General features: G+C 37.1%; 2 protein-coding genes across 2 annotated transcripts; both read left to right on the top strand.

The window, feature by feature from the left end:
- The first annotated feature begins 201 nt into the window (after window positions 1-201).
- On the top strand, window positions 202-789 carry LOC117787359 (V-type proton ATPase 16 kDa proteolipid subunit-like). The gene has a single exon (XM_034625864.1). It carries the CDS (start codon window positions 220-222, stop codon window positions 706-708), a length of 489 nt encoding a protein of 162 aa, XP_034481755.1. The 5' UTR covers window positions 202-219; the 3' UTR covers window positions 709-789.
- A 1,410-nt stretch (window positions 790-2,199) lies between these two features.
- LOC117787495 (V-type proton ATPase 16 kDa proteolipid subunit-like) lies at window positions 2,200-2,727 on the top strand. Its single transcript, XM_034626039.1, has one exon. It carries the CDS (start codon window positions 2,215-2,217, stop codon window positions 2,692-2,694), a length of 480 nt encoding a protein of 159 aa, XP_034481930.1. The 5' UTR covers window positions 2,200-2,214; the 3' UTR covers window positions 2,695-2,727.
- Window positions 2,728-11,214: the final 8,487 nt, after the last annotated feature.

Genomic DNA, 11,214 nt, shown 5'->3' with positions numbered 1-11,214 from the left:
TTCAAATTGGCATTAAAAAAGAAACCCAGATCCAGAGATTTAAATAAAATACTATTGTACTTTAAATGAGTATCGAGTGTAACTGAGCAAGCTCTGAATAGAATTGTAATTGTCAAACGAGTTCCAAACCGATTTCAACTTATTCGACAAACAATCGTCAAAGGATTGTAAGATTTTTGTGATTTGGAAAAACTTTGTTGAGAAAAACTGGACGTAAGGATGAGCAGCAATGAGCAGCAAGCTGACGGCGAGGATGAGAAGCCGCCATATGCATTTTTCTTTGGTGGAATGGGAGCTGCATCGGCCATAATATTCTCCTCGTTGGGTGCATCATTTGGCACCGCCAAATCGGGAACGGGAATTGCTGCCATGGCTGTAATGCGACCTGAGCTGATTATGAAGTCCATCATTCCCGTTGTCATGGCCGGAATTATAGCCATCTACGGTCTGGTTGTCTCCGTGCTAATTGCTGGCTCGTTGGGCACTAGTTATACCATACGCAAAGGCTACATTCATCTGGCGGCGGGATTATCGGTGGGATTTTCCGGACTGGCTGCCGGGTTTGCCATTGGCATCGTTGGAGATGCCGGAGTACGTGGAACTGCTCAACAACCGCGTCTATTTGTGGGCATGATTCTTATACTGATCTTTGCCGAGGTATTGGGTCTATATGGTCTGATTGTGGCTATTTATTTGTATACCAAGTAATCATGTTGATGGAGTTCCTGTTGCCGTTTTTGTTTCATTAAAAAGTCATGACACATGTGTACAGCTATTGAACAGTCATTGGAGAAACTCTGGGAAATTACTTTAGAGTGGGGACGCTTAAAAGTGTTAGGGAAAATTCATCTAGCTTATGGCCATAAAGGAACTGAAACCTATAAATTCCCAGGCGCAACAAATCTGTGGCACCTTGTGGCAACTTAACAATCACATCAGTGCGACGTTTCCTTCTTCTCGTTTCCTCGTTTCCTCTTCCCTTCTACCCTTCACACAGAACGCTAACGCAAGTAATAAAACTCAGGGTTGCCTTCCTTTCCTCCTGCAGTCTTCTGTTCCCTCGGTACGCAAAATATTCAAAATGCAAAACATTTCTCGAGCACAAATAAAAATGTCATGAAGCTGCTATATCAGGACCACGCGGTGTGCAGGGATTGAACAGTTGTTGTTGTCAAACGAAGACACCCTTCCCTCCACATCCCTCCCTTCACCTCACTTTGAGCTGCTCCCAGCGGTGCCAGTGGCAGAAAATTTCCATTTGGTTTTTGTGTGTGAGCAGGAAAATGTCGCTAGCTAACCACTGTGTATTTTCAACATTTCCGATTTCTCCCTCGCCCCTTGCCCCCCATCTAGACCGCAGCTGGGGTTCATATTTTCCAATTTGTTTAATTGAAACAAGTGCGAAAAAGTAAAGAAAATGTTCAAATAAAACCGCAACTTCGATTTTCAATAATCAAAATTCGCTTTTGCGGTTTTTGTTTACTCTTCGAGGTTAACACGATGGGGTTGGCCCCATCCAAAGAAAAAAGAAAAAAAACATCGAAAAACCGCTAACACTGGGAGTGGGGTCATAAATTTTCACATTTTTGCTGGATAGCCGGAAAATTTAACGGCACATAAAGATAAACCTCGTTAGCAGCAACAAAAACAGAGCAGCAACAAGACCAAATCAACTTTTGCCATTAGAAACGACTGACAAATACCCTTTCAACTAGGTATAAAGTCAGACTCACAAACATTTATGCAAAATCAATCGATAATAGTAGCTATTAATATTTTTGCTATTATAGAAAAATTTCAGCCAATCTATTCACTACTTATTATACCCCATTTGTCACTTTTCAATGTTTACAGGGTATGCAAGCGCTTATACACATGCTATTAACGCTATTTGCTATCTAAAATGGGTAAATACGTATATCAGCTGCCGCATAAATATTAGAATTATCATAAAGAAAATTGTAAACTCGATATGGAAATTAGTTGCACTCGATTGGTTGCACTCTTGAGACTGGAAAAACGAAAACTCCACCTTGTTTTCTGTTGAAATAGGTCAGCTCTTTAGAGCTGGAACTTTTTTTAGTTGATCCTAGAAAGTTTTCATAATTTTGTCTCAATTGAATTGTTTTTTCCGAAAGATTGAATAGCAAATTTTAAGGAATTTTAGAAGAAACTGTTAAATATTCCCAACTATCTATTATAGAAGTGTGGAAAATGTCTCATGCCACGGCAGATGACAACAAGCCGAGTTATGCCGTCTTCGTTGGAGGTCTTGGATCGGCATCGGCTATAATATTCTCATCGCTGGGTGCTGCCTATGGCACGGCTGTGTCCGGTGTTGGTATTGCAACAATGGCTCTAAGCAAACCGGAGCTGATAATGAAGTCCATCATTCCCGTGGTCATGGCTGGCATTATAGCCATCTATGGTCTGGTTGTCGCTGTTCTTATAGCCGGCTCCCTCAACCATGATTATACCATTCAAAAGGGCTACATTCAATTGGGAGCTGGACTTTCTGTGGGCTTAGCCGGACTGGCAGCTGGTGTTGCCATTGGCATCGTTGGAGATGCCGGAGTTCGGGGAACGGCTCAGCAGCCGCGTCTATTTGTGGGCATGATTCTGATATTGATCTTTGGCGAGGTATTGGGTCTATATGGTCTGATTGTGGCTATTTATTTGTATACCAGAAATTAGATTACTTAATATAAATAACGATTCTTTACTCTTGTCGCTTTTCTTTCATTTCGAACGTTTCGTTTCAAATACATTTAAATCAAGATTGAAAATTATTTCTAAAATGTTCCTGCTTATTTTGGTTTTTATCTTTGTTTAATAAAAGTAAGAATTTTTATTAATTCACCTGTAAGTAATGACTACATTCCTCTATCGCATACACCTTGTTTAAGCTTGTTTCTGTTTCATTTCCGTCGTTCCTTGACATGTGAAGATGTTTGCCTGCAAATTAATTAACATTTGAAGCATCGCTTGTGCTTTTCCAGGTATTTAGGCATTGCTTTTACCTTATTGTTAATCGTAGGCTGCATTTTAGGTCTATTTAATTTGATAAATGAGGCGGCAGCCATTAACATCATCAATACGAATGGCCATAATCGCACTTAATGCTAAACAGGGGGAAGTACCGACCAAATTGCTTGTTTATACAATTCCTCAAGTTGATGGCTGTCAGGCAGCTGTATTTCAGATAATATAAATATGTAGATGTATGTGTATGTGTATGCACCTTGGCTCTTGTTCTGGGGTGGAACTGGGTGGGAATACGATTGTGGAAAGAAGGGACAGGGGACAAGGGATCTCTATGGTCTTAGGCACTCGGCGCGTGTGTCATTTTTGGCAAAACTCAATGGCAATTGGCATTAGCGTTGAGTGTGTTTGCATAATAAATTCGATAACATAAAATATCGATTCGATTTAACCACAAATCTTGTGGGTGGAGTGTTGAGTATTGGGTGTTGGGTGGGTTTCGTTGGGCGGCTGTTGACATAGAAAGTAATAAACGAAATTTGCAATTTACTTTTGGATTCGAGGATTTATGTTTCACCTTCCTGCAGATAATTGTTTTCACTTCCTTTGCCACTCGAATGAACTTTTAATGCTGAAATAACAGTAAAATGCGTGTGGATGAGGGTTGCCAACCCACACCACTTCCCGTCCCACTGCCCTTCCGATCTATATTGTATTCTCGGTCGGAGCGTTAAGCACAAACGGAAGCAGTTGAATTTGCAAAATGCTCTACCCCCGACCTCCCTGACTCGCCTTTCCTCCCCTGGCAGCACTCACAGCCTGACAAAGTGCTTAGCGAAATGGGTTTATTAAGAGCAAACACTTTATTCAAATGCCAAAAATAAATACATAAGCATTTATGTATTTTAACGACTATTTAGCTCTGACGGTAAAGGATTAAAGTACTAAAGTCAAGAAGATATAATTAAAAACGTATGCCTAATATTAGATAGTCTTTTATAAAGATAAAGTATTATAAAATTATCTTCAACCTTCCATATAATTATAAAATAAAAAATTTTATCAACAAAAAAATTAAAGTTGTGTAAAAATTTCAATTCTCTAGCTTCTACCGTTTAAATGAGCTTACATCGTACAGTCAGAAAGTCATTCAGTCGAGATAATGAGTTTTTAATACAGTTAGTGTTTTTTTTTAATAAAAATACTTCTTAATAAAAAAAAGTTTATTGTTTTTAGAAAAAATAGAATTAATATGATCTACTTTAAAATAAATTATTTTAAATGGTAATGTTTGCTGCTTGTTATGTCAAACTCTTTAAAATCCAAGGATTTTAAATTTTTTCTGAAATTCCTTCTGCTTGTCTCATAAGAAAATGTCCTGGAAAGTGTTGTAAGCTCCTGCAAATGTATTCGATAGCCGGCTTAAAACGTGCCTCATTGGTAATTGGCGAAATGTTGTTGGCCATTAAAACTGCACGCATCAATTGAGGCCAAAATATTTGACATTTATTTTGAATGTGGCCAACTTGCAGACGAGTTGTTAGCCCCCTTAGAACCACTGCCCCGCCCCCCATCGCCCTGCTGTCTGATTCTTTTAGGCAATCATTCAAGCGAGCATTTCTCGAGACTGGATTTCAGTCTAAAAGCCATCATAATCATCAATGTCATATGATTTTTGGGTGTAGTTCATTTTGTACTTAATTTCATTTTCTGTATTTTCTGCGGCTGGGATAACCAATGACCTGGAAACAATTTATACTCGTCCATTGTGTGTGTGTATGTGTGTGTGTGTGTATGTGTGTGTGTGGTGGGCGCTTTGACAGGCTGTGCGACAAGGACATTTATTTCTTGCTGATTTCATTTGATTGCCACCTCCACTGGATCGCCCCTCGACTGTCCTCAATATGTGCGAAATAAACACTAAATGTGTAGTTGCTTACACTGATAAAAAAATGTTCTAATATCAAGACTTTGGTCTCAGAACTAAGATTTTTGGTCTAAAAAATGCGTGGAGAACATAAAATTCTTAAATTAAGAGAAAACACCTTGATTTTAAGAACATTTAAAATAAGACCAAGCTCTTATTTTAAGAATAAATGTTGTTGAAATTAAAAATGAAAAATAAAAATAATTTTGTATATTAATATTTTTTTTTTCATTTTGATTTATATACATTTTATTCTGTCTTTAATTTTAAAAATGTTAATATGATTTGATACGAAATAGTACCTATATATACTTTTCTAACAATTTAAGATTATTTATTCTTATATTAAGACTTTAAGATTTTTTAGATTAATAATCTTAGTTTTAGTAATTTGGTCTTAAAATAATCTTATTTTAAGAACAAAATATTTAACATGAATGTTCTTGATTTTAGAATTTGTTTTTTTTTTCAGTGTACATACCCCACCACTGCCCACAAACCCAGCTATACCACCACCACCTCCCCCCACCAAACTTGCCTTTCCTTTCGCATTTTCTTTTTTCTGCTGATTTGAAGCTTTTCCTGTTGGCAACACCTCTGAGAGTCGCCTGACTTTTGTCCTTGCCATTGGCATGTTTGTCCTTTGGTTTGTAACGCCCCTCCCCCTTTTTCGTCTCTTACGCCCTTTCACCTTCTTCTCCCCCCACCTTTGCATGAGCAATGAATTATCGTTATGCGAGAGCTGTAAGTTGTCGATTTGTATCAAAACTTTTGTCATAATTTCAAAATTTCCTCTTTCAACTTTTAAAGTTAACTTAACTTTAGTTACAATCTGGAATTGTCTTATAAAAAATAACATCTAAAATACAGTTTTTATATACATTTTTAGTTTATATGTCTGAAAAGTTTTTTGCATTTCATAAGCATTTTATCTTTATTGGAATCTTTTGAAAAAAGAAAAGAGTTAAAACTTCCAGAGTTTGCAAATTAAAACATGAAAAATAATTAACTTAACCAAATTAAACTTTTATTTTTTTTTTTTGTTGTTTCTGACAATGACAATGACAATAACTTAATGAGCAGCCCTCGCAGTATCCACGCTTTCTATAAATATGTCAATTAGTCGAATTGACGAGTGTCCTTTGAGCGCTGAGTTATGTGTTTTACCACAAAAGGAATCGAGTATATTGATTCCAATTCGAGTCGATGGTAAAAATGTTCTATACATATAAATTATTCATTTTGTCTTTTATGAAATTCGTTTTAGTCAACGCTTTTGGATTGTGTCTAGTGTTGTATAACGAACAGGAATTACATTGTATGAATTATTATTGCTTCAATACGGTTTCAATTTCCTTTTTGACGGTTTCGCTTACCACAATGCTCACTTTGGCAATGGCGCAAAAATCGCAGAACTCAGCAAAAAGCAAACCGATCCCTAGAGTTAACTACAATCGAGTGATGGTCCCTGAAGGGGAAGGGGAAGGGGGGTCTTGGCAGCCCCTCAACGAATGTCAGACTGTCTGTCAGTCAGTCAATCTACGGAAAATTTTGCTCAAAATCAAATTTATTTGCCAACCACACCGAAATTATGACGATAAAGAGGAAAAAGAATGAAGGAATGATGGCATGATGGCATGATGGCATGAGGGAATCAGAGAATGAAGGAATGGAAAACACGACGAGGACAAGCGGAACGATTGGAAACACATGTGCGTTTTATTGCATTCGCAGAAATATGCGTTCCAATTGGATGCTATAGCATTTCCACACCACCCCCAACCACACCCAACCACCCCCAACCACCATAGCACCGCACCACACTGAGCCACACCCATAACTATTAACGTTGTCAACGCCTTCTGTGTGGGGGGAGGGGGCGGGGCAGGGAAAGGACATTGTCTGTTCGGCGCTGCCTTTTGTACGTTCGAGTATTTTTATTCATTCTAGTTCTAAGGTTTTTATTTTATTTATTTATTTCGCTCGCCCCTCGCCAAACAACAAAAAGGAATAGAGAGCAAGTGGAAGAGAGGCAGAGCAAAGAGATTTTTATTTTATGCTCTCAGTATGTTGTAAATCTTGTCGCTGCTGCTGATGAAATGAAACGAAATTAAGAAATTTTTTCTATTTTTTTTCTCTCATTTTATTTTTGTTCCTTTTTGCAATTTCTTGTAATGAAAGAAATGCCACCAAATAAGAGTGTATGCCATTCTCCACCACTCCAACCCTGGTTCCCTGTCTTCCTCCCTGGTGCCTGCTGATAGACGGTTGTTCGGCAATAAATGTCTGCCTGACATTCATAATGAAATCATTTGGTATTTATTATTTCGTTTATGTGGTTCCCATTTGAGATATTGCCTTCATTTTGTCCGTTGTTAACGGCGACAGTTTCTGAGCAAGAATTCTTGGGAAATTTGCTGAAAGGAGTCTTTGACATTTCCTTAAAGTTCCAACACAAATTTTACTACAAGTCATTTGGTTTTGAATAAATTTGCTTCTATCATTTTAAAAGATTTTCTACAAGAGAATCCGAAACTATTCCATTGATGTTTCTTTATAGGAAATCTTAAGTAACATTACTCTGATTTCTCATTAACGTTAAGTCATTAAATTCATTTGCTTTTCTGTCATAAGACATGTTTTGAGTTTAGAAGATTCCATATGTTGTAAATTTTTTTATTTATAATTATTTTTCTTGCCTTTTTATTAGAACCTTTAAAAAAAATACATTTTTGTACTGCATAAATTCTTTACTATAATGGTAAAATTTTCCTTGAGTTAATATGTTCTGTACACTTCAAATTTAATACGGGTAATTTTCTAGTCGCTCAATATTTGCTGTTTTTTTTTTTAAAGTAATTCTGCAGAATTTTATTTGCTTTGATAGCAATGCTGATTTTCCTTTTGAAATCCTTTACTGGACACATAAGTTATCTTACTATTTACACCTCTCTCTCTCTCTATCTCTCACACACTATATTTTTCTTTCAGTGTTCTTGCTCTTTCGCACATTGCATTAACCCACATTTTGGTGGATTTTACGTAGCATTTCCCTCCCGTTGCAACGCATATCTCCGAATCAGTCTAAATGTTTTTATGTAAACACGAAATCTCTTTCCCACTTCTATCCCTTCACAGTTCCTGCTCCTCTCTACAATTGAAATGTACAGTGCGCTATAATTGTGTGCGCCTTTGTTAGCGTTGCAGCTTTTGCACTTTACTTTTGCACTTCCTTCCTAGCGCTTTGTTTTCCAGGCAGCGACACCGTCTCCGGAACCAAGGAGAACTGAGAACTGAGAACTGAGAACCGAGAATCGAGTCTGAATAGCTGACTGACTTGGGTGTTCTATGGGTTAATGGGTGTGGGGTTTTTTGCTTAGTTGTTGGCTTGAATGGCGGACAGCTTTGGCAAATGTGTGTGTGTGTGTGTGTGTGTGTGTATGTGTGTGTTGTTGCCTTATACAATGACTTAAGCTGAAATGTCAATTGGATGTGCAAGGAGCAAGGAGCAAAGGCACCAAGCGAAGCCCACGAAAACGAAACGAAACGAAAATGATGAAAATACACCCCAGGGTAAATGGCAAAACGTAACGGCCCTCAAACCCGGACACGGACACGGACATGGACTAGGTCCTTTGGCCTGGGGCTGCCATCAGAGCTGGCAATGGTGCTGAAGATGGAGTTGGAGATGGAGATGGGGACTGGAGGCATTGCCAAAGATACGGCCAAGCTGCAAAAGTGCTTATGACAGCAACAGAACACGCACCCTTCTCCCCGCCGTACTGCCACCATTCCTGTGTGTACTTCACAGCAAAATCCTTTCTCCGGCTAATAGAATTCAAACGCATGAAGCCTCTGAATAGGTTCGTTGTCGATACAGTTCCCGTTCCCGTCCCGTTCCCTTACCCTGTCCTGGCACCATCTCAGCCCGCAGGACAAGCCTATGGCTTTGAGCCTGGCGAAAGCAGAAAAGTGAAAGTACGTGACATTACGTTGTATTGTGCGTTACGACACGAGGGTTGCTCAAGAACTTTTGTGAGAACAAGTCAAATTGTTTATTATTCTACAGAATGGTTTCATTCACAGTTTCATTTAGCTTTCTAAGTGCAGTAATCACTAGATTAGGAACGTTGTAGAAATCATACAATATTTGTAGTCCAATCGTTTTTAAGAGTATATTTCAATAATAATTTTGTAGACATTGAAACACTTAAAAAAACAATTTAACTGTTCAGTTATATTTAAAATTAACTATTTATTATTAAAAACTAATATAAACATTTAAATGTAGAGAACTTAACTAATTTTTTTCTACACAAATCTGCAAAATTTTTTATAATATTCATATTAAAACAATATTTACTGAAGAATATTCCTTAGTAAAATTTTTTTGGTACAATTAACTACACTGTTTACTAAAATAATCACAATTTTAAAATTAGGAATGTTATGGAATTTAAATATCTGACACATTCAAAATTTTTGATTTTAATTTCATTTCTATCTAAAAATGTTGGTTTTAGCCATTAATACTTAGAATTTATACAGAAAGTAACTCAAATATATGGAAAACTCACAATTTTCTGTTTGTGTAGAAACGATATATTATAAAGAAGAATTCCTATTCCTTTTCCTATCACTTTTCCTATTCCCATAAACATATTCAATCTACACTATTCAAGCATTATTGATTTTTTTGGGGTTAGGAACGATATGGAATTGAAATAACCTAAAAAGCTGTACGTACATGTTATTTTATGGCTATTTAACAAGCCAACCTCTTGCTAGCTACGCATTTCGAGTAACTTTACCCCGCACCGCCCGCTTATCAAGTCAGTGACGACTTTGACGTGCCCAACGCACAGGTCGCCCGCCTGGACCTCAAACTGAACCTGAACCTGCTGCTTCTTCTGCAGCTGAAGCTGGAGCTGAATGCTGGATGGCTTTGGTAGCTGGACAGTTGGGCGGTTGGGGAGGCTGTCTATGTCAGGAACGGTGTAGTTTGTTTCGTAAGTTTTTGCAAAAACCATTAACGACGCACCGTGGCTACTTTTTTGGGCCCAGTCAGTGGGGTTTACTTTGCTTAAATTGAAAAGAAAAGAAAAAAAGAAGCAACAAAAAAATGGAAGAAAAAAAAGTGAAAAGCTGTAAACTTTTAAAAGTTTGAATCTTTGTTGCTGCTGGACCCGCCCCATTGGAAAGTTGGCCACTTTGGAGCTGAAGGCTGCCGCTCATTTGGTCAGCTGGCAAGGGAAGTCAGCAGGGATGAAGGGGCGCAGGGACAGAGAGGCGGAGGGGGGCAGGTGCCTTGGCTTGGCTTTGGCTTGGCCACTTTTTGACGTGACACGGCCCAAGCAAGGAAATTCATTTTGTCGCTTCGTCTAATGGCTGCGTAAATGACAAAGTGAATTTTCAGTAGATGGCAGCAGAAATTTCTTATATTTTCATTTCATTCTCTCTGTGTTTCGTTGGTTTTTTTTTTAAGCTTTGAGCTGGGTTGCAGAGGTTACTAATAGCATTATATACCTAAGGTTTGAGTCTACGAAAATACAACATTAAATTTGAGCAACAAAATAAGTGGCCTTATTAGAGTCTGCTAACACTCATTAGCTAAATGGAATTAAATGAATAGAAAGCTGATAACGATGCCATCCTGCTTTCCTTCTTCCTTCCTTCAAATATTATATCCTATACCCTGTTATTTATGCAAATTATTCTGAAAGTTGTATAATATTGTATGAAATTTTATATATATACTATATGCTATGCTTACAGAGTCTGAGAATGATGTATCCTTGGATTTATGCAAATGATTATTTATTAACAAAATGATATTCTTTTGTCGAAAAAATGTACTATATTTCTTATTCTTTAAACTAATTGAAATTTTTCATCTTCAGATTAATTTCACTCCTATTAAGTTAGGTTAGGGTATTTTATAGGGAGATATTTAAAACAAAAATGATATTCTGTTGTCGAAAAAATGTACTATTCTTATTATTCTTTAAACTAATTGTAATTATTAATCTTCAGATTTCTTTCACTCCCATTAGTTAGTTAAAATTTCTTTTAAAATCATGAGAGAATTCTAAACGTTAAATTGATTGATTGATAATAACTTTTCTCTCTCTCTCTCTATTAAAAAATAAACGATTACTTGTCTGAAGTGATATATATTTCTTTGGGGTTGTTATACTTATGTTCTTTTAAGCAATTGTCAATAGCTGTCATGTAGTAATAAGTGTAGATATAATCATCCACATACGTCTGGTTGCAAAACTCATAAATAACTTGAATTGGTTAAA

Source organism: Drosophila innubila (genome assembly GCF_004354385.1).
Source record: "Drosophila innubila isolate TH190305 chromosome 3L unlocalized genomic scaffold, UK_Dinn_1.0 0_D_3L, whole genome shotgun sequence".
Lineage (NCBI taxonomy): Eukaryota > Metazoa > Arthropoda > Insecta > Diptera > Drosophilidae > Drosophila > Drosophila innubila.
The sequence above is the reverse complement of the archived record's forward strand: the minus strand, read 5'-3'. Positions and strand labels throughout refer to the sequence as shown.

Coding starts and splice junctions, on each gene's coding strand:
- LOC117787359 (XM_034625864.1), top strand. CDS start 220: ATGAGCAGCAATGAGCAGCAAGCTGACGGCGAGGATGAGAAGCCGCCA.
- LOC117787495 (XM_034626039.1), top strand. CDS start 2,215: ATGTCTCATGCCACGGCAGATGACAACAAGCCGAGTTATGCCGTCTTC.